Raw genomic sequence first — 23539 nt, 5'->3', positions numbered from 1 at the left:
TGTGGTTATGGCTCGACTGCGGGGTATCACCAGTTCGGCACCTCCCAACGTGTTTAGCTCAGCAGGTTACACCAACCCCGGTATGATCCGGCCACTCAACGGCATGGGACTGCCACTTCTTGGAGGTCGGTAATTGGATTTGGCGACGCGCTGCAGAAGCAATAGCATCAGCAAAACGATGGAGGATACAGGAGAATACTACAATTGTGTCCTTGAAAATATAATTGGCCCTGTAAGGGGACGGCTCATGAGTACAGATCTTGATAACCACCATAGGTAAAGATCTCACATGACTGTATTCGGTGAAGCAATGTTAGTCACGGCGATCAAGCACTACTTACCTTGTTCACTCCATATCTACTGGAGCATGTAGGTCTCAATAATCTTCATGAGACCCACTGGGTTGTCGATGTGCACCCAGTGACCAGATTTCTCCAGCAAGTGGTGGTAGACCTGGTTCTCCTGCTGGGCGTCCAGTCGGTCCAGCAGGTCCGGGGTCCACATGTTGTTCTTTGAGGCGTGCACAAAGTGGAGCTCCACGTCCTTGCCCTCCGTTGCGGGCGGGTTCTCCACCACTGGCCAGAGGTCCGAGGCCAAGAAGGAACCGAAGAGCTGCTCGATAACATCCACGTCCATCTTCCACTCGTACAGCTCCGGGCTCTTGCTGGTGAGACGCAGGTTCGTGGTGAGCCACTGAGCCTCACCCAGTGCAACTCCATGGGCCTGTAGGTCCTTGACAAGCTGCACCTTGGAATGGATTGGCAACGGAATCTTCTTCACGACTGGCAGGATCGTTTCAATCGAGTTGGTGAGATCACGGCTCGCGTAGTCCGTCGCACCTACCATTGAATGAGAGGTTAAGACTCTAGGTGGCGAAGAATTTAAGACAAAGTGCCGACGCATTATCCGTACCTGTTCCAGGGAGCGAGTCCAGGACCCACACCTGGCTGGGCGGTGCACGGTCTTGCTTCATGCACTGCTGTAGGTACGTGAGCGCCACCTTGCCACCGAACGAGTGTCCCAAGACCGCCGTCGGCTCCACCTTCAAATGAGCAGCCAGCTTGCTGTGGATGCCATCGCAGTCAATTAGCATCGAGTCACCAACTCGTAGGTACTAGTACTTGCAACAAGATATTCCCTCGATAACGTACAAGATGTCGTCGGCACACGCCTCCAGATTGTGCGGCTCCGAGAACGACGGTGAGTCTCCGTGGCCTGTACAAAGCGCATCACCAGCCATAGCAACATCAGCATTTCCTCATATTCTCAAGGCTCGTCCACCTCAACGTCAACCCCTTCGACTCCGCACGCAACTCACCGCGCAGATCCAAGCAGATAAAGCGCCAGTCAGGGTTCGCCTTCGTCAGTCTGCAGCAAAAGCCCAACTATCAGTGCAATCCCTCACCACATCTCCCTCTCATAACCTCGTACTTCTGCGAGAACGTGCGCCAGTTGAGCTTGTTCCCTGTGTCACCCCACACTCCGTCAGTCCCCCATTGCACCACACCGCCAATCGCTCCCCCCTTACCCAGAATGCCGTGCATCACGAGCGCCGTCTTCGTGGGCTTCGACCCATTGCTCGTGTCCTCAAACACACGATACGACAGCGTGCTCTTCTCCCGACGAGCCAGCGCGAAGCTGCAGAGCCCCACAAAACCCCTCCCGTCACCAATCAGTCCCCCTTTCACTACCACCCATTGACTCAAATGAACACTAGCAATTCGCACCTGCGAGCGGCAGCTCCACGACGTGCAGCCGAGCTGAACAGTCCACTAGGAAGCCTCATTGACTCACGTGGGCTGCTGCTTGGTGATGGATGAATGACGCGCTGACTGGACGTGTCCCGTATGCTGCAATCATTTACGATATGACTACAAAGTTTCGGTGGTCGATTACTGTTGACAAAGGGCATTTCAACTTGGAAAAAGGAGCATTTTCGTCTAAGACTGCCTAGTAGGTGTTTCTCGGTGTATTACTCGCCGTATTCTAAGGTCGTTTCCGCATCCACGACGGCCTCGGTCCTTTTTTTCGGGCTCCGGAGAAGGTGGTCACCGGGGTGGCGTTGTTCAGCGCACTCACTTTGGCCGAAGCCTTCCGGACCAACGCGGGCATTCGCACGTTGACTCGGACAATGTCCTTCTTGACAATGTCCTTCTTGCCGCTTCGACTGTTTTTGCTGTTGCGACTCTTGCTGTTCTTGCTGCCTCCGCTGGTTCCTGAGCGTACTGCCAGTGGCACAACCTGAGCGTCTGCCCCCGACGAGGTGTTGGCCTTATCTCTTGTTGTTTTCGAGATTTTGACTTCGCTGACCCCGCTCGTGGCAAGATCACGTAGACGAATCATCTTCGGCACGAGCATGAGGCAGATGACCAGCATAGTGGCGCTCAGCACGATGAAGGAGAAAAACAGGAAGAAAGCGGAGGCTGAGAGCGTCACGAAGTAGCCCATGGGTAGCAGTAGCAGACTCGAGAACAAGACCACACACGCAGACGTGAAGATCCACACGGACTCCTGGAAGTCGGACGAGACCTTGCGGATGAGAATGGACAAGTACAGGCCGCCCAGGAGCATGATTGCCTTCCAGAAGAGCAAGAGGCCCACGAAGACGGAGCTGCTGGATGCACATCGAAGGCGATCGACATCAAGGCCGCCGATCTCAGCAACGGACTCTGCCTTCAGAATGGCATGAGATGGAGACACAAGCTCCCACGACAGTAAAATCACGATATCCACAACCAAGAAGCTGGCCAACACCTTCATCATGGTACCAGTGGATAGCACGACCCGCTTCATGGAGCTCGAGAGGAACACGCGGTACACCCGCATGGACTTGACCACCAGCGAGCCGAAGATGAGTGTGAAAGCCCAAGACACTAGTGTCGGTCGCATTGCGCATACTAATCGCGATGGAGCTCCGCTATAGATGACGGTAGCAAAACACATGAGCGCACCGCCAAGCAGCATTGTCACGAGGAACTGGTACTGGGATCGCTTGACAATGGGCTGCTCGCGTTCGTATACCACGAAGCCGATGCATCCCAGCATGACTCCACCAAACAGACATGCGATCACAAGCACTGTCTGTGACGCCGCTGTAGAGTACGGAACGTATTCGCAGTCGATGAAAACTGGTTTCGGGAGCGTCTTGCCCTCGGTGCACTCGCTTGAAAACGATGCATTCATTTCGTCAGGTAGCAGCCACCGGAATGTTACCTCACGTTGGCCCGAGCTCACACATTCGGAGACATCGTGTGTATAATAACTACTATCACACACGGGCTTCGTACCCTCTGCAATCCAAGCGAGCCACGTGAGAGTGTTTTCGACAAGCCACGAACATGAGCGACTTGTTACTAGTGTGGTCGGTAAGCTAGCGTTCGGTAGATGGTATGGATCACAAGTGTAAGGCAAGGAGGCGTCTTCGGGTCGTGGTGATTTCCAGTAGAATTTCGCACGGCGAGGAAAAGCCTCCGTGGTAGAGTCGCACCCTTCCAAAGTGAAGCTGTAGTGAGTATCGTACGCGCAATTTGGGAGTGGATCAAGCCACGCACTCCAGATAGGATAGTTCTCTGGCTTGCGCAGCCAGTTGCAGGCCACTCTGAAGAAAGACTCGGTTTGTGACAGAACACCAGCGCTGCGTACGTTAACATATCCGCTGAGCAAGCTGTCCATATCCTTCTCCTGCAATGTCAGCTTATTTATTAGACTCGCTGCTCCACCGTCGCTCGACGACAATAAATTAGCAGAGTATTTCCCCAGCAGTACTCGCGGGAAATCGACTCGGACGGGGTTATTTGTAGCTTTTCCGTATCCGTTTTCTCCAAACGTGGCGGTATCGACCGCCGTTCGTTCAGGAGTAGCCCACGGTAACGATACTCGCTCAATCCTGCCCGTATGACGCTGGAAAAAGTCGTCTGGCTGGTAATTGTAAAATACCACGGGGATATCGTTTGCCAGCGCTTCCTCGACGTAGTCCGCTGCCCCGCTGATGCCAAGGAAACAAAAGTAGGCTGGGATGTCGTTGTTGGACATTGCAGCTTGCAAATAGCCAGTGTCGTAAGATGGATCCATCATAATTACCACGAGGCATTCACCACCGGCGGCTTCGCGCTTGGTGCAGGCCTCAGACTTCGAGCAGGAATTTTTACAGCCCAACAGACCGTCAGCGCACCCAACCTCTTTTGGGGGATAGTGTTTACCTTGAAACAGGACCGAGGCACGCAGTTCATGGATCAGAGAGTCATGGTCGCGATAATCCCGCCAGAAATCAGCGCTGTACGTCGGTGATGCACTCTGGCCCGCCTCAATGACAGGCGTGCTCGTGAAAAGCCCCGAGAGACCGTCGTACCCGATGCTCCCTCCAAACGAGGACTCGTTCGAATACACGGCGAAAGCAGTCTGGTCAATAGCGTACATCCAGACCTCAACGTTGACGTGGGTGGGTGCACAAACACCAGTTCCGACGGAGGACATGCGCTGCGTCATGTCAGCAGACCCAGAAGCTTGGAAGAATGACACCTCATAACCCAACTAACGAGCACAAAAGTCAGCTACGAAAAAAAGCAATTGAATAGAAACATGCTTGTGTACCAGTTCTTGTGCTACGATTGCTACGACCATCGTCGCCAGAGAATGGGAGCTCCAAGTGTCGATCTCCATTACAAGCGTACCGTTCACGTGTCCAGGCTCGACGATATTTCCGTTGGCATCTACCCGTGCTCCGGCGCCATAGAACACGGAATCTGATGCCATACAATCGGCCTGAAACAAGTCATCCCGGTTCCGTGCTGTGCGCGTGTCATCTACTCTAAAACGTGGCGTTTTGAGAGCACCGTGAAGATATGGATGTTCCAGGGTGCCAAAGGAATCGCGGTCCGTAGCTGAGATGGACAGACTCGTTGAGACCGAGGCTGCCCAGTCATCGTCAAGACAAGCCCCTAAGAGTTCATTTGGGGCGATCGCTGCAAGTGCCAACGGTTGAAAGCTGTGTACTATCGTCTACAGAGTGAAGTATTAGTGGGATGGCCAATCAACCAAATTTTAATTTCAATGTCTTTGCACTTACCTGCCAGGCTACGAGGGACGCTAAGGCTCGACAGACACTCATGCATGAATACACTGCAGGACTTGGCCCCTGCCCAGCACCCGCCATGGCCAACCCTGCAATGATCAATCGATGTGAAGTGGCCAATTTGAGCATGGCGTTCGTTTCACGAGTTTATTTGAAGCGTCATACGCATTAGGCTATTTGTCACTTTTGCCCACGTGAGCAGGGCAGGAAGCAGTCGAAGACCGGTGGGACAGTGCAACGCGTGCTTTTACTCGTCCCTTCTGAGTTCGTTGCGAAGATCAACACTTGGTTCTCCGTTTGAAAGAGTTTCCGAAACATTGCTATGCTTCTGTCAAACATAATTTTGATATTCCAGCCATAGAGGTATACCAATCACTCGTAGCACTAGCCTGCAGCTGATAGTAACGCGTTGAAAGCAGCTCACTGGGACCGAAGCGGGTGCGGTAGAAACTTGAAAGTGAAGGGTTTTCGTTGTCGACACTTTGATCGAAAGCACAAGCTTAGTACACTGTGGCACTATCTAGAAGAGCTAATATCAACGCTAGTACTGATGTGTGTATCCAGAGTGCCCGAGTAGTCAGCTGAATTAAAAGTATCAAATGTGGCTATTCCACCTGCGCGTAGCTCCACCTTATAACGTAACCAGTTCATTGAAATCCGTCTGCAAGATAAATCATCAAATGGTCGAACTCTTGCAGGTTGTTCGGTCATAGTACGATTCCTCTACCAGGAACGGTACACCAGAACCAAACGCACTTCTCGTCGGTGTAACTCCAGGTAGAGTATAAAGGATCATCGAATACATTGCACGCCCCACTTGAGGGTCCTGTTCGGCATCGCAGGTAAACGATTGAAGATTGACAGGCTTGGAGGCGCACTTGCTGCCTGTGAAGAGCGACAAGATCGTCCACTTACTTGACGCTCCGCCCATGTAAAATATCTGATCCTCATTTACCGTACAAGTTGTCGTCGTAAGCTTGGTGTAGCTGAGCTCGGTACTCGCTGGGCTGCTGCTGGAACATTTTGCATCGCTAAAAAGTTCCAGGGAAGCCGAGCCATGTGACCTTGAAGTTTGATGCACCATCTTCGGCACCATGACACAAATTGTCGGAGAGGTACGCCGTCACTCCTTTTAGAGTCTCACACGTCCCGACATCGCTGTCCATCTTGACCACTAGGAATAATTTCGATGGGAATGCAGCGATCAGGACATTTCCGTAGTCGGATGTCGTTGAACAAGGATTCGAGCGGTAGATGGAGGATCCTCCCACTGTCAAACACGCTGGACTCGTTGGAGGCGCGCAACTTGCTTCAGTAGTGAAGATGAACTTCGTTGGCGAGGAGGTACAAGTGATGTCTTCATAAACAGCAACATGCGAGAGAGGTTCGGCTGCTGGTGTCCTCGTGAGTAATGAGACCACTAAGAGGACAAATGCGATCACTAGCTCACAGAACCGCATTTTTGTCTGCCAGGGGAGGACGTGAGGAAGACGGCGCTTCAGTCCTTTGAAGGACGCTTCTAGACATTAAGTAGTCTTCGAATTGTAGACCATTGACAGAGTGTCGACCAGCAAAGTCTGCCCTCTAGAAATCTAACCAATTCCGCTGGTAAAGAGGGAAGATACTCTCAGCGCAATTGAAGGTCAGCCACATGATGAGAATGGTAACTCGAAGTCTGTTAGTCTCTATCGATCTTTTAGTTCAGTATTTCATCACTACCCACAGCCTCGGGCTCCTGTAACCCGTTTTTGAGTTTGCCGGCGCTACCGAGTACGTACGGAACATCTTCCATCGCGTAATGATATTCTTCGTCCTCGTGACTGTCGTTCTCGCTGTCGTCATGCTCGGCGTCGGCTTCATCGCTCTCGTTTTGCGCGTCTTGGGCCTGAAGTGTGAACATGCTGAACATTTGCGTTTCTTGGAAACGGTTGATATAATCGGCGACCATGGCACTGCAGCGACGCTGGGCACCCAGGCGAGTGATCGAGCCCCGCGACGGTGAGGAGGAAGTCGCAGAATCAGATCGTTTTTCAGGAGAATCCGTCCCGACGATCATCCCTCCGTCCTTCTCCGACATGGCAAGGTTGCAGATGGACTCAATGTGGTGATGGATTCTAGCGCACATGATCTTGCACGCCTCATCTTGTTGGACAGTTGGAAAGTCAGGGGTGTCATGCTTCCCAAAGAGCTGCGCTGAAAAAGGCTCGAGCTCATGAACCAACTCGTCGCACTCTGGGAGCTTGAGCTCGTGGTATGTGATTAGATCCTCGTCGTGCATGTGCAGAGCGTTTTGGTCCATATTCATCTCGATGACGTCCTTCATAGGTCGGTCCAGTGTCGAGAATTTCCGTATTGACGAGGAATTGATTGATACACGGCCGGCAATCAATGGCACTGGCGCCTCTAGGAGCTCATTGAGTCTTGGTGGCAACACCGTGATCACTGGGCCAGCCCATTGTAGCGGATGAAGAAGAGTTATCAGTGCAAGCACACAGGAACTTACAATATTGACGTGGTCAGAGACCACCAAAACTTTGCGCTCGGAACATAGACATCCGAGCAAGAACAACACTTGATCCACCGAAAGCAGTCCAAAGAGTGTGGGAGCTGCATACTCCAGCACCAAATGCCTTCGCTCCACGGCAAGACTGGCACTGTGGGGCCGATGGAAAGCCAAGTGCGTGACCCGCGGTGACAGTACCATTCGACTCCACCCGCCCATCGATGGTATCTGCATTTCTTTCAGTCGGTTCATAATCCCCTGAAAGACTTCAACAAAGTCCAGCATCCCTAACGGTTTTTCGAGCATCGTGGCCACGCTGTCTGAAGCCGAAGCTGTCTTATCGCTCCTTGTCGTCAAAGCTTCCCTTCGCTTGGCATTCCAGAGAACTGCAATGCCATATAGCACTTTGAAAAACAGTCCGAAGAAAGGATAGGGACTCAGCAAGCACAGGCAGCACTGAGTGGGTCCATCCGCAAATGCTGAGGCTGCCCCAGACTTCTGGTCTCCAGGCTCAGAATTGTCCTCCACTTCTGGAAACAAGGGACAACGAACGCAAATGGCGTACGTGATTTCCGTCGGGTTGCTGGCACTTGCGATCGTCAGCACAAAGGTGGAGTCTGGGCTTCGGTACGTCCGATGTCGTTCTTGCAGCGATCGCTTGAGGTTTACAAGCGAAAAATCACTGGTTGCCGGTGGCTCCTCTCCGTAAGGGAAGCAAATCTCTAGTAAACCTTCGAGCTCTTGGACTTCGCCAGCGTTGGGGGGATATACACACAGTAGTTTCGATGCTGGAGATGCATCAGAAGGCGGCGCTATCTTGGCTTTAGCCGGAGCGGGTGGGGGCAGTGGGGGTGTGGATGGCGCACTTCTCAGACCATTGGGAACGAGGTTTGAAAACAATCCCGTCGCTGCTCGCCTTAGTGGCGATGGAACTCTGTCTTCGTTGACATTATCCAGCACTGCCTGCGACTGGCGCTTCAGTGACCACATACTGCCCCCGTTCGGAGATATCGCTTTCCATTTGCCCGCCGGTGCACTGCGCGGACGGCTTTCGTCACGGGTACTCTCGTGATGGTCAGTCTGCTCCATGCATTCCTGGGGATTTCGTGTTTTCTGAAGATCCACAGTTTTGAAGCGATCCGAGAACGACGCGCGTGGTTTTGGTTTGGGTTTGGCTGACGTTGGTCCTGCAAGCACAACAGCATATTTGAACAAAGCGCCCAGGAACGAGTCGTCAAGGTCCGGGAATACCTCTCGAGGAGAATCATCGTCCATCTGATTGCTGTCATCCGCCTCAGGCTCTTCGATCACTAACGTTTGCTCTGCGGGTAGGAGCACAGCAGGAAACAGCGTATTATCCGGAGAAAGTGATCTGCGCATCGTCGGCGCGTTATCTCCAGCAGCGCTTGGGGGCTGTACTTGGTGTGTATCCTCTTGCTCGCACTCAGAGCATTTGCTCTCTGGGGTGACTTCGTCTTTGTCGCGCTCACTGTCCTCTGATATCATGATGCATGCGGTTGAAGACGGCTGCTGACTTGACGTTTGGTCTGCGCCAGCTATTATGCGCCTGAGCCTGGCGATCTCTTCTCCGAGTCGCTCGCAGTTACAGCACACGCCATTTTGTTTCTAGACGCAGCAGAAAAACCAATGAAAGGCGATCGTTGGTCAGTGGCTCAGGCATGCACCCTCCCTGTAGTTTGAGAACAGGACAACGTACACTAGTTTCACCGCCATATTGGTGCTTTTTGTAGTGAAGCAGTTGAGCAGTCAATTCTTGTGAGCGCAATTTCTCTTCCTCCAGTTGGTGTTTTGTCTCCTACAGCGCCAACAACAACAAGGCAGCTCATTATGGAAATCGTTCACAGTCGACAAGACGATGATACAGTTTTCGTACTCGAAGGCGTCGACCGAGCTCCTTGTTGACCTTTACAATCAAAGCCAAGTAAGCACAAGCAGTTGCTCATCGTAACGAACCTCATCGTTTACCTTGGTTTCTCTTTGGAATCTCCGCTTCCAGTCGTCAGCCGAAGGCATTTGGCTTTGCGACGACTCGTCCATGCTAGCGACGCGGTGCCACCAAGGTTTTCGAGGTGTCAATGAGCTGTGCCCACAGTTTGACCTGGCCAATTTCGTCTTCAATCGCGACGCCTCCTCACTTGCCGAGTCCGTTTCAAAAACCGCCTAAGTCATGCGAGCAATCCAGCTACCGAGGCTGAGTTCTACGATAAGGACCAAAACTGCCACCGCAGAAGTTTGGTTGTTTGATTTTTCCAGTTTGCTGCATCCTTCCTTCATCCACCGCCTCACCAGCTCAACTCGCAAAACCTTTTTCGTACATCAACACCAAGTCCTGCTATCTATCTGAGCTCAACGCCGAGCTCCTTCACCATCGTAGCACGAACGATCTCCTACAATGCAGCAGCAAGATAACGCGTTAGCTAGACATCCAGACCCATTGAGCCCATCAGAAGCTCGTACCTGAATGTCGTCCACCTCGCTATTTGTCAGGTTGCGGTCCATGTGGCGATACGTGATACGGTAGCACTTGCTCTGGCGCTGAGTCTTGGGGTGCGTGAACTCATCCACGACGGCCACCTGCAGCAAACAAACACAAATATCGTTATACATGGGACCCAGGGCTGTTCAGGCCTTGTTATTAAGTGCGTACCTGCTCGACCATGTCGCCAGCGATGTCACGCACAACCTCGCACAAGTTGTTCTCGTGGAAGTCCTCATCGTGCCAGAAGCTCACGTCCTTGAAGCAAGCCGGGTACTTGCTGTACGGCTTGAACTTGGTGATCTGGCCATCCTTGAACTGCGAGATGAAACGCTTGTCTTGGGACCAGAACAAACGGATATCCGGGATGTCGAACAGCACCATGGCAAGGCGTTCGAGACCAAGGCCGAATGCCCAGCCCACGTTATCGCCCAGCCCAGCGTTGCGCACAATCTCCTGCTGCAGCACACCGCAGCCGAGCACTTCAAGCCAGTCGCCGTTGAAGAAGATCTCCAGCTCGAGCGACGGCTCCGTGAAGGGGAAGTACGCCTCGACCCAGCGCATCTCCACGTCGCCAAACAGCTCCTTCGCCATGCCCTCCAGCGTCTTCTTCAGCTCCTCCTTGACGTGCGCTACCTTCTCCTCACGAGGCGTCGCCGCATCCAGCTCCGAGAAAATCCGTACGCCCTCCATCTGGTGAAACACCGGGTAGTGGCTCGCGTCGATCTCGTCACGACGGTAGACATCGCCCGAGACCAGAAACGACGTGAAGCCCTTCTTCATCGTCGCCACCTCGTGTGCACTAGTGTGTGCACGCAGCACGCGATTCTTATCCACGTAGTACGTATCCGTGACCTTGCGGCTGACGTGGTCCTTGGGCACGAGCATCGAGTCGAAGCAGTCGTAGGTCGTCACTACCGGGTCCAGATCGTCAAACACCGTAAACTTGGGGGCTCTACAGCGCACAACAATATACAAAACCTCATCAATAACTCCACAATCCTGTCGTAAAACCCAGAGCATTGCCGCACCCGTGGTTCAGGTGCAGGTCGTCGAAGTAGCTCTCGATCTTGGTCTTGATGATGTGCAGCGGGTGGTTGGGCTGGCGGTGCAGGTTCACGCCGATCTTGGAGGTGATGGACTCGCCCACGTTGCAGAACGGGTCGCGGTTCTTCATCCACTCGAGCTCTGCAGCAGTCAAGAGACCCAGTCAGATGATATGTCAATCCGTCGAGCAGCTCATCTGACGGAACGCACCGGAGCCGCTGGTGGCCAACGCGCGAGCCGCGCACTTGTTTCCACTCAGCAGAGCGCTGGGGCGTCTCGTCGCGGTGGTGCATCGCGCGCCTAAGCCCTGAGCCGCTCGGCGCATCATGATCGTCGGACGGTCTCACTCAATAGTGATCTGCGGCGGTGGACGCACGCTGAAAGTTGGTGTATTTCACATTAAGCCTATTGTTTAACATACTCTGTATCCTAGGTTTTGAAGCTGAAGTTGCACAGCACAGCCGTCATGTTGTCCGCTTGGTCACCGAAGTAGCTGCTTGCGCGTTGCAGATTGACACTCATGAGCGAGGTGGCGATGGCGTCCACAGGGACGCAGTCTCCAGCCTCTTGGCTTTGCATCTGTAGAGCTTTGTTGTCGTGCGCTTGGCGGAGGAACGAGTGGAGATCGTGGTACTTCCAGTTGTCCCAGATGCCGTCGGACGCCACCACCAGCATGAAGTCGGTCGTGGTCGGCGCCTCCTCGCTGCTGTTGTTCGACGCGCAGCTCGTTCGCTCCTCTTCATCGTCATATACACTGCTGTCGAGGTGGTCTTCTTGGTTGTCTACAGCGTGGCTGCTAAGACTGAGGTCTTGGGCGACGACGCGCTCGAGCGACAGCTCCACCACTGTCGGCTTGCAGCTCACGCCGTAGCTGTGCATGTGGAGATCACCCAGCGAACGAGTAAATGCCAATGCATCTGAGAACAACGAGCTGAATGGTGTTGCAACCACAGTGGCCCATTCATCGCGGACGTTCTTGAAGTAGTCGCCTCGCGGGTTGTGGCGCAGTTCGCCTCTGCTCGTCATCGTGAAAATGGGCAGACGTCGGCTCTTCGGCTCCGAGCTGTCGTACACGAAGCGTAATGCTGGCAGTGCTGGGTCATGAGGGTTGCAGCGTGCAGCTCGTGCACGCATGAACTCGGTGGCGCTCTCGGGGCTGTGGTTTCCTGACAGAATGAGGAGCTCCGACTTCGGTGCCCGATTATTGTCAGGCTCGTCTTCGTCATGTCTTGCAGATCCTTCACTGAGCTGCTCGTTCAGCCGGTGCACTTCGGCGCCGTCGTTTCCGTGGACTTTGACGTCATCTGCACGCAGAACAGGACGCATCGACGTCAACATGGCGACCGAGTCGCCAACATTGGACGAGTAGATCTTCTGTCCTCCGTTCAAAACCACTACAACCGTCGCGGTGGTGCCGCCACGAACACTGGCCACGGTCCCCGTGTGCGAGTTGTGCCGCACCAGGAAGCCTTCAGGCTGGTGCTCCTCCACCGAGTGACCTGCTCGCTCGTATAGATCGCGCAGCATGTACTTCAGGGCTTGGTGGCACGAGGCGAACAAGCGCTGGAAGAACTCTTCCGGGTCTCGCTCCAATCGCTCGTAGTCTTGGATCGAGTAGCCCTGGAACTGCGCCTCAAAGTATCTTTTGGTCGCTTGGGCCACCTCGCGCCCTGTGTCTCTGCCATGGCCGTCGAAGAGCCCCACGACCAAGGCGGCGTTCTTGGGATCGTAGAAGCTGAAGAACGCGTCCTGGTTCTCGCGGTTCTCGGCGCCGCCGACGTTCGAGATGCCGCTCACCGCCACGTTCGCGCACAGGCCGGAGCCCTGCCACTGCGTCTGGAAGCAGATCGGAGACGACGCTCGAGAGGACATCGAGCGCTCTTGGTCGGCGATAATGAAAAGTGCCCATCGCGTTGGCGAGAAGCAGGTGAAGTCAGATTCGGCGGTTATTCTCAAGCGCCTGCACTGTTCCGCCGTCGAGTTGAAGTGGTTGAACCCGACTTTAAGCTGTGATCCGTGCTGGATTGATGGCCATCCGTTGCTGCTGCCTGCAACGGCCGCCCAGCGTCTCTGAAGCAGCATTTCTGATGGCAAAAGCGTATTTATATTGGCAGGATCTCTATCTCTAGGCCGACGCGCTGAGCTTGGTCTTGATGTAGTGCAGCAGCACGGCGGCGGGGCGCTTCTCGAAGCCCTGCAGCGTCTCGTGGCTCGAGAGCACCTGGTCGCCGTCCAGGCGGTTGAGCAGCGTCACGCAGACCACCGCGACGGGGATGCGGAGCTTGTGGCAGAAGCCGGCCATGCAACGCGCCTCCATTTCGATGTTGCGCACGCCGGCGTCCGCGAGCTTGTGCAGGAAGGCCATCTTGTCCTCGAGCGTGTACTCGCAGATGGCGCCGTCCAGGCGGCCCTGGCCCTCGTAGAAGTCGTTGCAGCTGAGCGTCTTGCCCACCGCGTAGGGCAGCCCCACGTCCTTGGCCGCAGCGATGATCTCCTCGCGCACCTCGGGGGAGCAAATGGCCGGGCGCCGCACCGTGGAGCCGAGCACGGCCACCTCGTCCACCGACTCGGCCTTGTTGTTGACGCCCTCGGACGTGATGACGACGGTGCCGGGCTCGACGCCGATGCCGCCGCTCGTGCCCATGCGGATGTACGTGGCGCCGTGCGCCCCCGCGTACTCGAGCAGCTTGGTCACCTCGTGCAGCAGGATGGAGATGGACGGCATACCGATGCCGTGGTTGGCCACGAGCACGGGCCCCACCTTGTACAGAGTGTAGCGCGACGTGCTGCCAATGGGGGCGAGCGCGTAGCCGTAGGGCGCGGCGATATGCAGCTCCTTGGCAACGGCGTGCGCAAAGCTCGTCATGCGCTCGGCGCTGCCGCCCGTGACGAAGAACTTGACGTCGCCAAAGGTGGTGACCACCTGCTGGCGCTCCTCCTGCGAGCACGTGAGGCCGATGTGGAACAGCACGTCCGAGTGCATCTCGCGGATGTGGCCGTTCTGCACGTGGGCCAGCGGGGCGGCGACTGCGTCCATGTTGGGGGCCATCTTGACTATTGCTTGAGACCTGTGTGTGGCGGACAAAGTTGGATACTGCTGCTGCTGCGGTGTCCGAGCGGGTAAGGCGTTGAGGCAACAATGACGTGCTGCAATGTGACAGCCACAAGCCAAGTGCAAGTGTGCATGCACCGGATTTGGCGCGCTTACTTTCTTCAAGACTAGTTGACTCGAAATGATGACGCCAAAACTAGTCAGGACGGTAAGCATACGCTTGAAGATGAACTTCACTTGGACGGTTAGAATCCGAGTGATCACATCGGCACGAGAGACGCTGCGCGTGAAAAAGGCAACCAAGACACCACCAACAATCCTACAGTCCGTGTATTCGGCTCTTCGTCCACTCTCCTGTGGTTGGCGGCGCTAGCTTACTCGCCAAAGTTTTCGTACATGTCCATGGCCTCGGCCTCCACTGCGCGTCCGAGCGACTCGAGTGCGTGCTGGACCTTCACGAGGCGACTCGCGAGCGCCATGAACGGGTCGTCCAGCGCGCGCTCCTCCCAGAAGCCGTACTCGTTCTTCTCGATCTGCTGGATGTCGATGTCCGCAAGATGGTCGAGTCCCGAGCTCAGACTCACGCCGACAGCGACGAGCGTGCCTACCCGGAAGGCCCACCAGAAGTCCTCCGAGCTGTAGTACAAGTAGCTCGTGGACAGCGTCCAGCAGAGCATCTCCACCAAGGACCGGAGCCAGTGCTCCTCCCAGTTCCGTCTCACCTGCGTGAACCGCGCCTGAAGCGTCAAGCCTACACGTCGCGTCGGCAGCCACAGGCAGCAGAACTCGGCCGTGACTACGAACGCCACTCCCGTGCACGCTGTCAACAGTGCGAAGAACTTGACGTCGTGGAAGTTTTCCCACAACGACCGCACCGCCACGACGCCGAGGTAGCCGAACACCAAGTTCTTGATGAGCGAGATCTCCTGGCCGTCCGTGGGGGCTTTCCCGTTCTTCGGCACATCAAAGCCCAGTCGTTGCAGCAAGTCCCCACCTCCTGGTTGGTTGCGGATCACTCGAGCCAGGCCACGCACAAACTGGAGCACAACCTCGTCACAGACGGACATCATGGCGCCGACGAACGTGCCGACTTCAAAGGCCAGCAGCACATCACCGTACAGCGAGTAGGTCGCGTACGAGACGCTGGTCCAGCACACCATCTCCAGGAACGACTGTAGCGTCTTGGTGGCCCAGTTGAAGCGCACATCCGTGAACCGTTGCACCAGCGCCGCCGCGACCAGAGGCGCCATGCGCACGGGGAAACTCCCGCAGAAGCGCAGCACAGACTCGGATAGCGTGTCGGTGCTGGGCATGAACGTCGTGTAGAAGTCGCTGTTGCATAGGATCTCCTGGGTGGCCTCGTCCCCGGGGTACAGGATCTCATACTCGCTCTCGGAGTCGCTCCCTGCCGTCTGTAAGCGTTAGAGTGTGAGGAAATAGATCCGATCAGCAACATGGAGAGCACCACACTACCTTGGCATAGGCGTCGTGGGCTGCATCGGGCGCTGCTGAGCGGAGCGCCGACGTCTTCATTGCCATCTTCGTGCCTTCTCGCTGCAGTCGCAGTAACTTTCTCTTCCGTGACTCTTCGCGGCTGTTGAAAAGACACTGAACTTCAGTATGCATCGATATCTAAATGATAGCTCCTCTTTAGTGTATAAAACACTGCCGACTTATTCATATGATCTCGATAGAATCAGATCCACGCCAGAGAAGAAGGCCAATGGAGGACGACGACCTCGCGCCTGAGGTGACGCCCGTGCCGATCGCCGGCCTAACACAGAGCCGCAGCGAGCGCCACCTGTCGGCGGGTGCCATGAGCCTGGCGCTGCAGGACGACCAATGGACCTTCGAGTCGCCCGTGTCGCCGCTGCCAGGGCAGCCGCTGGTGGTGCATCCAGGCACGTATCGCTACCTCAAGGGCGCGGAGCTAGAGGGCGCCACCTACGATTTTGCCATTGTGACGAGAAGGGGTTCATCCATCAAGAAGGCGACGACGGTGGATGTTGACGTGGCGGTGGACATTGGCGCCGGAGTCGAAGGCAGACTCATCGAGAAGCTCGTGTCCAGTGGCTTGGACGTGGACGTGCTGGAAGGAGATTTCAGCAGAGTGGAGGCCGACGGCAAGAAGGCCAGCAAGTACTTTGTGCTGCTGATCCGCGGCAACGACGAGGCGCTGTCGATCTATGGCCGACGCCTGCGGTTCCAGACGTGGCTGCGCAGTGGCAACTCGCGCGAAGTGGACTCGGTGGTGCAGAGCAGCCCCATTGTCACCCCCGCGGAGAGGATCCAGGTGATTGACCACATTATCCGAGAGACGGCCAAGATCACGCAAGACCACCCGAATGTGCGCTCGATATTCCCAGTGCACGACCCAGCTACCAACAGATACTTGTTGAAGACGTTCATCGGGACGCAGAAGCTGGAGTTTCTGTCGGAGAGTTTCTTGCAGAAAGTGAGAGCTCATTTTGGCGAGAAGGTCGGGTACTACTTCGCGTTCATGGACTTCTACAACAAGTTTTTGGTGCCGATCGCGCTGCTCGGGGTGCTGTTGACTTGCCTGCGTGGTGTTATGGGTACGCCCATGTACATGCGCGTGCTTGTGGTCTGGGCAATCCTCATTTCGGTGGTCTGGAGCTACTGGTTTCTCAAAGCTTGGTCCCGCCGGAACAATGAACTCAACCACATGTGGGCAAACGACATTGAAACCAACACGATTGTATACCGCAACCCGAAATTCCGCGGCGATGCCTTCGTGAATCCAGTCACTGGCTTGCCTGACCAATACTACCCGAGCTGGAAGAGGTTCCCGAAGTATTTGGCCGTGGTTACCTTTATGGTGGTGCAGATCTCTATCATGATGTTCGTGATTGCGATCTGGATCACCGCGTTTGAGGTGCTAAAAGTTCGCTACCCTGACAGAGGGCTCTTTTCGGCGCAGTGGTTCTACATTCTAGGCGGTGGTATCCTGTACGGGTTGTTCGTGGACATTATTCAGTGGAGTGTGATCGTGACGCGTGCTGCTCGCATGCTCACGGAGTGGGAAAACTGGAAGACAATCGAGCAGTTCGAGAAGTCTATGATCCGAAAGCTATTCCTGATGGACTTCCTCAACTACTACACGTGGTTCTTTCTACTGGCGTTCGTGTACGTAGTTCCTGGGGCTGGTGATACGATTACCAACTTCCTGAACGCGCTGATCTGGAAAGACCCGGCCAACTGCTGCTTTGGGCCGTATATGGACCGCTCAGGTTCGTATTGCGACTCGTGTCCGCCAGCGTGGAATGAGCTGGGGGTTCGTGAAACGCGTTGCATTCCATGCCGCGGTTGGGTAACCTTCGACATTAACCACCTCGACTTGGAGACCTTGTTCCTCACGCCCATCATTATCACGCAGTTGCTGAACTTGCTCATTGCCGTGGCCGTCCCGTGGATTCACCGCAAGCACTACAAGCAGCGACTTCGAGGCACTGACCGCAAGGTTATGGCTATGGTCAAGGCCCAAGGCGAGCGACGTCTGCTGGCCGAGATGTCTTACCGTAACGAGGGCTCCGACAACGTGCGCAGTAACGAGGCGACCAACCAAGATAACACTACTACTGCTCGCAACAGCGGAAATCTGGCGCACCTATTGAATCGGTCGTCGGCACGGTATCTGGAGAACAGCGAGCGCGAGGTGGAGCTGCTCAACGCGAAGGCGCGCGCGATTCTGTTTGAGAGCGAGCAAGAGAACTACGACCCGTACGATGACTACCACCACATGACGGTGCAGTTCGGCTTCGTGGTTATGTTCTCGATGCTGTGGCCGCTCATGCCTGCTGCGTGCATGATCGTGAACGCGCTCAAGACCCGTGGCGATGGCTTCCGCCTGTGCCGAACCAACCGTCGCCCATTCCCGCGCAAGGCCAGCAGCATTGGCGAGTGGCACAACATGCTTCACTTTATCGCACTCACGGGGGTGATCGTCAACATCGGTCTTATTTTCATCTCCACTGGAGCCATGGAGTTCTACTCGCCGTCTTGCTCGAAGCAGATCTCGGACGCCATGGGCGGCGACTTCTCGCACTTCCGCTTCGGTCCGGACTTCGCCTGCTTCTCGCTCACCACGCGCATGGTCATGATCCTCGTGAGTGAGCATCTGTCGCTGCTGCTGATCTGGTCGTTCTGGAAGATCATCCGCAGCGTCCCGGCAAAGGTGCAGCTGGACATGCTGCGTCAGGAGTACGCCTTCAAGTCGAAGCTGTACGAGCGCGCGGCCAAGGAGGCGAGCGCTACCACCGCTTCGCTGACCGCTTCGGCAGCACTGCCAGCTCGTGGCGGTAGCACGAACAGCTTGTACACTGCCACTGTTGTGAGCGGCCCCACGACGCCCGTCGGGGTCCCGCAGCGAGGCGGCGCGTTCCCCGGATCGAAGGAGGAGAAGGAGCCGCTGCTGTCGACCAAGCGGCTGGCGCAGGCTTGGGACTCGACCAAGTCGCCACACTCGAACCAGGACGACGTGTGAGCGGCTGGCTACGAAGCACCTGCCTTATCTATCTGTCCATATTCCGTCTAGAGCAGCCGCACTTTGCCAAGTTGAAGCCGCCAGCCTTAACGTGAATCCATTATTACCATTTCGCTCGTGGTACTGCGTGGAATAGGCCGACGCCGGAATGGTGTCGGAGCAGCTGGGCGGCGTATTCGCGGCCGTCCGCGTGCCTCGTGGCATGCGGCCAGCGTAACGGTAGAGGCAACAGCTTGTGGCAACAGCCTGCGGTGGTGAACCTTGTGGTCGAATCGCGCGAAAGTATCTGTACATCCACATGGTACCGCAGTGCTTCTCAATATGACATGTGTGGTGTGTCGAACATAATTAGTAAATATACAGTATCACAGAACAAGCTACAGGTAAATTGTGCCGGACAGGTATAGGGCAGTGTATGAAGTCAAGAGGGAATCAAAGTGAGGGAGAGCACTGTACTCTGCCAATCAGCGCAGTCCGCCGACTCTATCGAGAGCCTCATTCCCCGATTGAACCGCTAGCGCACAGCAAGAAGCAGCAACTTTCCAGCAGCATGTCTATCCGTGCGCCCGTGCAGCCCCGCGGCGGCGGCTTCGGCCTGGACGCAGAGCTAGCGCGCAAGGCCGCTGAGCGCTACGACTACGACATGGAGAACGAGGCGCGCGCGTGGCTCGAGACCATTTCGGAGATGCCGATCGGCGACGACTTCGGCGAGGGTCTGCGCGATGGCGTCGTGCTGTGCAGCGTGGCCAATAAGATCAACCCAGGCGTCGTGAAGCGCGTGGAGACCAAGTCGAAGATGCCCTTCAAGCTCATGGAGAACGTGTCGGCCTTTCTCAAGGCCTGCCGCGTCATGGGCGTGAACGAGTTCGACCTGTTCGAGACGGTGGACTTGTTCGAGCTGAAAGACCTGGGCAACGTCGTGCGCTGCATCTTCGCGCTGGGCCGCGCCGTGCAGCGCAACTACCCGCAGTTCCAGGGCCCCACGCTCGGCGTGAAGGAGAGCAGCAAGAACCAGCGCGTCTTCACGCCCGACCAGCTCGCGGGCGGGAAGAACATCCCGGCGCAGCAAACGCTGGGCAGCTTCCGCACCATGAAGCGTCAAACGACGTCCCACTCCAACAACGTCATGCTGGGCGCCGATGCGGCCCAGAGCGGGTACCGCGCGCCGCCTCCGCCGCCACCTCCGTCGGCTCAGAAGATTGAGCAGCTCTCCCGCTTCCGTAAGGCGGATAAGCTCACGACGTTCGACTCGCAGCCTGAAGGAGAAATGTCGCCTACTGGGAAGCACGTGCCGACGCAGGAGGAGGTCGCTGCGACGGTTGCTGAGCTGTCGGAGGATGTGGACAATACTTCGCTGAACGGGAAGACGGTCTCGTCGTCGATTCCTGGACTGAACAGCGCGGCTGCTAGTACCGGACCCACGGCGGAGGAAGAGGCGCAAGCATGGATTGAGGCCGTGCTGGGCGAGAGTTTCTTGACTGGCTTCGGCGACAGCCTCAAGGACGGCATCATGCTCTGCACGCTGATGAACAAGATCAAGCCTGGACTTATTCCCAAGATTCAGTCGTCGTCCATGCCTTTCAAGCAGATGGAGAACGTGACCAGCTTTGTGCGTGCGTGCCGCAGCATCGGCGTGGCCGAGTTTGATCTGTTCGAGACGGTGGATCTGTACAACCAGAAGAATATCGGACAGGTCGTGCATTGCATCCATGCCCTTGGCCGCACCATCCAGAAGACTATGCCCGAGTACGACGGTCCGCGTCTTGGTGTGAAAGAGTCCACCGTGAATCTTCGACAGTTCTCGGAGGCTCAGTTGCGTGAGGCTGCGTCTGCTGTGCCGGTGCTGGCGCATGGCAGTCAGTCGGTGATGGAGCGTCTCCCGTTCGATCGCTCCGCATCGGTCACTTACCGCTTCGACACGGCTGCAACTGCGGCTGCCGAAGCTGACAAGGCGAAAAGCGAAAAGACGTCGCCGAAGCCGGAGCCTAAGACCGTTGTCCCCGCTCAGCCGGAACCTACGGCCCCAGAACCTGAGAAGGCTGAGGTCACGCCGGCAGAGCCCGAGAAGGCTGAAGCCGACGCTACGGCGACGCCCAAGGTTGAAGAGGTGGAAAAGGAAGAACCAACAAAGTCGGCAGGGCCTAGCTGGCTCGCGCAGCGAGTGGCATCTCTCAACTCTGCAAGCGCCGGAAGCGTTGCAAAGCCGAACCCTGTCGGTGCATCCACTCCATCCCTGCCGACTCGCACTGTGTGGAGCTAAGTTACCATCTGCAAGATGTGACGACTCGCAAGTGCTTAGTTTTCTTGCGAGCCTTACGACGATGTGTTTTGCGTGTGTAAGATATTCGCCGACCGAAGTACTTCACGGTGTGTTTCATCCTTCGTTTAATTGATAAGCTCCACCGCGAATGCTTTGCTGCCGTCATTCAAGTGTTGTTGTTGTTTTTCACGAAGTTCTACTCTGACACATGTCTATTTAACGTTAGTACAAGTCTGCAACCTCAGTGAGAAGATTCGTGCAGGGCGTGTCGATTCGCAAATCGCACAGCTCGTCGGCGCGCGTAGGCCCCAAGTTCACGATGGCGATCGGGATGTTGCGGGCGAGAGCGTGGTTGATGAGGCGCATGGCCGAGAACACCTTCAGTGACGATCCAACTACCAGTACCGCGTTGGCGTCGCTCACTCTCTCCAACGCCGTCGTTCGCGTGGTTGCCGGCATGTTCTCTCCAAAGAACACAACTCTAAGAACACAAATCAGCGGGGTGAAAAAGCTCCACTTCTTCATACCAAGTCGACACTACGCACCTGGGTTTCACGATGCCGCCACACTTGCTGCACGCAGGATAGACAAAGGCATCGTAGTTCCACGAGATGTCGACATCACCGTCAGGGTTCACTTTGTCACTGGATGCCACGTCGCCCGTCTCCTTGTCTGGGTGTTCGCTCGACCACTGAGCAACCTCGGGGTTCAGTTCCCCCAGCGCGTCCTGGTAGCTCTGGCGGGACGTCACGTCGCCACAGTCCTGACACTCCACCTCGTGCAGCGACCCGTGCATCTCCACGACGCCGAGCGAGCCACTCTTGGTGTGCAGGCGGTCCACGTTCTGCGTCAAGATGCTGGAGACGGCGCCAACTCGCTGCAGCTCTGTGAGCGCGTGGTGAGAGCCGTTGGGCTGCGTGTTGAGGATCTTGGGCCAGCCCAGGAAGCTGCGCGCCCAGTAGCGCTGGCGGTACGTGTGGGCTCCTATGAACTGTGGACAGTAACCAAGGGTTAGTAGGTTCTAATGAACGAGCAACGCAGAGGCGACCGACCTCTTGGAACTGGATGGGGCGGAAGTCCTTGTTGCGGTTGTACACGCCGTTGGGCCCTCGGTAGTCGGGGATGCCCGAGTCCGTGGAGATGCCAGCGCCCGTCAGCACCATCGTCTTGCCACGACCGGCCTCCAGAAACTTGCGCAGGCGGGAGGCATCGCTCGCGGCCGCTTTCTTGGCGGACTGCATCTGAAAGTGATGTAAATATGGAGCGTGTGTCCCGTAATTAGATGGGATGATCCCATTTTGGCGCGACAAGTGGAGTTTGACGCAGCTTTGCCTTTAGTGTATAAGCATTGCTTCGTCGGCGTTGCTAGCATTGTTCAACGAGAAAAAAAATACAGCATGAAACACTCACCGAAATCGAAAGTAAAAGCCCAACAGAGATTCACGAGTTCGAGTCACCATTCTTGTCTGGCCTCCACAACACAAAAGCAGCAGAAAGCATCGTCATCATTGTTAGCTCTGGTCACATGCAATATCGGTCTCCCTTCTTTTTCTCGCGGAGATCCAGCAGCTCCTCCCGACTTCTCTCCACGTCTGCATCCTACAAAGCGTCCACCGCAAACCAGCATCAGATAAAAAGCTCCTTCACCTCAACTCGATCCTCTCCTTACCTCCTTCACAATCGCGTATCCTCCGTACGCACCGCTCTTCCTGACTCGGTACGTGTACTGACCCCCCTTCTCCGTGCCGCCAGCATACGTCCCGAACGCCGTCTTCTCGTCCATTTTGCGCTTCTTCTTCTTCTCCTGCTCTTCCTCCTGCTGCTTCTCATCCTCTGGAGGCGCCTTGATGTAGTAGAACGGGGTGGACGACACCAGGTCCGAGCTGAAGGCGGAGCTGATGCTGGCCGAAACGTCACTCAGTACCATCCGCACGATCCTCGTCTCCTCTACGAGCGACGTCGGGTGCTGGATCACGATTGCGTCGCCCACGTGCAGCTCCTGGAGGAACTTGGCCCCCACTTGCCCCATCAACGTGGTGCCGGAGCTCAGCAGGCGGCCCGAGCCTCTGCTTTTGACCAGCTCGAAGGGCTTCGGCTCCGAGTCGTCGGCGGTGTCGTCGCGCTCGCGCTTCTTGCTGTCGTGGTTCTTCTTCTTCTTCTTCGTGTGCTTCTTCACGCCCTTGAGTGATAGCCCGCCCTTGAGCTGCAGCTTGCCCCCGACCGTCTTGCCGTACGCCGCCGACATTGACGTGTGATACACAACAAGGTTAATGGTGGCACCTCCGATCCTCCACTTTGCTGTAATTTAAATGGCTCGGAAAGTCCGATCCTCGACGCTGCTGTTTAAATGGCTCGGAAAGGCGCAAAGTGGGCAACTTATCCTGCATTGTAGGATAAGTTGCCCACTTCAAAATTTCCGAGCCAACTTATCCTCCACTGGAGTGTGAATTGCCTACTTTCCGACTTTCCGAGCCATTTAAACAGCAGCCAAAACATTATTTGGGCAGTGACTCACGATGCACTCATCGCCTAGCCCTTCGTATTTTATTACTAACTTCGTTTTATTATCATTAAGTCCGTTTTTAAATGGATAAATTCGCCTGTG

The 23539-nt window shown here is 55.8% G+C and overlaps 11 protein-coding genes across 12 annotated transcripts; 2 read left to right on the top strand and 9 right to left on the bottom strand.

Annotated features, from left to right (window-relative positions):
* Nucleotides 1-357: 357 nt before the first annotated feature.
* On the bottom strand, nt 358-1786 carry KRP23_1528 (Protein ABHD11; the record flags this gene model as incomplete). Its single annotated transcript, XM_067886106.1, has 7 exons — nt 358-839; nt 913-1064; nt 1152-1215; nt 1319-1368; nt 1432-1465; nt 1529-1638; nt 1728-1786. 7 exons carry the CDS (start codon nt 1784-1786, stop codon nt 358-360), a joined length of 951 nt encoding a protein of 316 aa, XP_067752104.1.
* Nucleotides 1787-1986: 200 nt separating this feature from the next.
* On the bottom strand, nt 1987-4620 carry KRP23_1527 (Gamma-aminobutyric acid type B receptor subunit 2; the record flags this gene model as incomplete). Its single annotated transcript, XM_067886095.1, has 3 exons — nt 1987-3290; nt 3552-4530; nt 4591-4620. 3 exons carry the CDS (start codon nt 4618-4620, stop codon nt 1987-1989), a joined length of 2313 nt encoding a protein of 770 aa, XP_067752103.1.
* Nucleotides 4621-6767: 2147 nt separating this feature from the next.
* On the bottom strand, nt 6768-8954 carry KRP23_1526 (DENN domain-containing protein 1C; the record flags this gene model as incomplete). Its single annotated transcript, XM_067886084.1, has 1 exon — nt 6768-8954. The coding sequence occupies one exon, from the start codon at nt 8952-8954 to the stop codon at nt 6768-6770; it is 2187 nt and encodes a 728-aa protein (XP_067752102.1).
* A 977-nt stretch (nt 8955-9931) lies between these two features.
* KRP23_1525 (Phenylalanine--tRNA ligase, chloroplastic/mitochondrial) lies at nt 9932-11446 on the bottom strand (the record flags this gene model as incomplete). Its single annotated transcript, XM_067886072.1, has 5 exons — nt 9932-9982; nt 10053-10169; nt 10243-11026; nt 11103-11259; nt 11329-11446. 5 exons carry the CDS (start codon nt 11444-11446, stop codon nt 9932-9934), a joined length of 1227 nt encoding a protein of 408 aa, XP_067752101.1.
* Nucleotides 11447-11547: 101 nt separating this feature from the next.
* On the bottom strand, nt 11548-12990 carry KRP23_1524 (uncharacterized protein; the record flags this gene model as incomplete). The annotated part of the gene is made up of 1 exon (XM_067886061.1): nt 11548-12990. The coding sequence occupies one exon, from the start codon at nt 12988-12990 to the stop codon at nt 11548-11550; it is 1443 nt and encodes a 480-aa protein (XP_067752100.1).
* A 253-nt stretch (nt 12991-13243) lies between these two features.
* Nucleotides 13244-14167, bottom strand: KRP23_1523 (Uridine phosphorylase 1; the record flags this gene model as incomplete). The annotated part of the gene is made up of 1 exon (XM_067886049.1): nt 13244-14167. The coding sequence occupies one exon, from the start codon at nt 14165-14167 to the stop codon at nt 13244-13246; it is 924 nt and encodes a 307-aa protein (XP_067752099.1).
* A 377-nt stretch (nt 14168-14544) lies between these two features.
* KRP23_1522 (uncharacterized protein) lies at nt 14545-15709 on the bottom strand (the record flags this gene model as incomplete). Its single annotated transcript, XM_067886037.1, has 2 exons — nt 14545-15582; nt 15644-15709. 2 exons carry the CDS (start codon nt 15707-15709, stop codon nt 14545-14547), a joined length of 1104 nt encoding a protein of 367 aa, XP_067752098.1.
* A 184-nt stretch (nt 15710-15893) lies between these two features.
* Nucleotides 15894-18674, top strand: KRP23_1521 (uncharacterized protein; the record flags this gene model as incomplete). 2 transcript variants are annotated; one of them, XM_067886026.1, is made up of 1 exon in its annotated part: nt 15894-18674. In XM_067886026.1, the coding sequence occupies one exon, from the start codon at nt 15894-15896 to the stop codon at nt 18672-18674; it is 2781 nt and encodes a 926-aa protein (XP_067752097.1). The 2 variants fall into 2 exon arrangements, with proteins under 2 accessions (XP_067752097.1, XP_067752096.1); XM_067886025.1 differs by having other exon boundaries at nt 16671-18674.
* A 550-nt stretch (nt 18675-19224) lies between these two features.
* Nucleotides 19225-20934, top strand: KRP23_1520 (Myophilin; the record flags this gene model as incomplete). Its single annotated transcript, XM_067886014.1, has 1 exon — nt 19225-20934. One exon carries the CDS (start codon nt 19225-19227, stop codon nt 20932-20934), a length of 1710 nt encoding a protein of 569 aa, XP_067752095.1.
* A 222-nt stretch (nt 20935-21156) lies between these two features.
* On the bottom strand, nt 21157-22175 carry KRP23_1519 (NAD-dependent protein deacylase SIR4; the record flags this gene model as incomplete). The annotated part of the gene is made up of 3 exons (XM_067886003.1): nt 21157-21415; nt 21480-21925; nt 21987-22175. 3 exons carry the CDS (start codon nt 22173-22175, stop codon nt 21157-21159), a joined length of 894 nt encoding a protein of 297 aa, XP_067752094.1.
* Nucleotides 22176-22455: 280 nt separating this feature from the next.
* Nucleotides 22456-23179, bottom strand: KRP23_1518 (uncharacterized protein; the record flags this gene model as incomplete). The annotated part of the gene is made up of 2 exons (XM_067885992.1): nt 22456-22533; nt 22604-23179. The coding sequence occupies 2 exons, from the start codon at nt 23177-23179 to the stop codon at nt 22456-22458; spliced, it is 654 nt and encodes a 217-aa protein (XP_067752093.1).
* Nucleotides 23180-23539: the final 360 nt, after the last annotated feature.

The sequence above is a fragment of the Phytophthora ramorum genome (assembly GCF_020800215.1).
Source record: "Phytophthora ramorum isolate Pr-102 chromosome Unknown Phyram_PR-102_s0001, whole genome shotgun sequence".
Classification (NCBI taxonomy): Eukaryota; Oomycota; class Peronosporomycetes; order Peronosporales; family Peronosporaceae; genus Phytophthora; species Phytophthora ramorum.
This window is presented reverse-complemented; position numbering and strand designations above follow the sequence as displayed.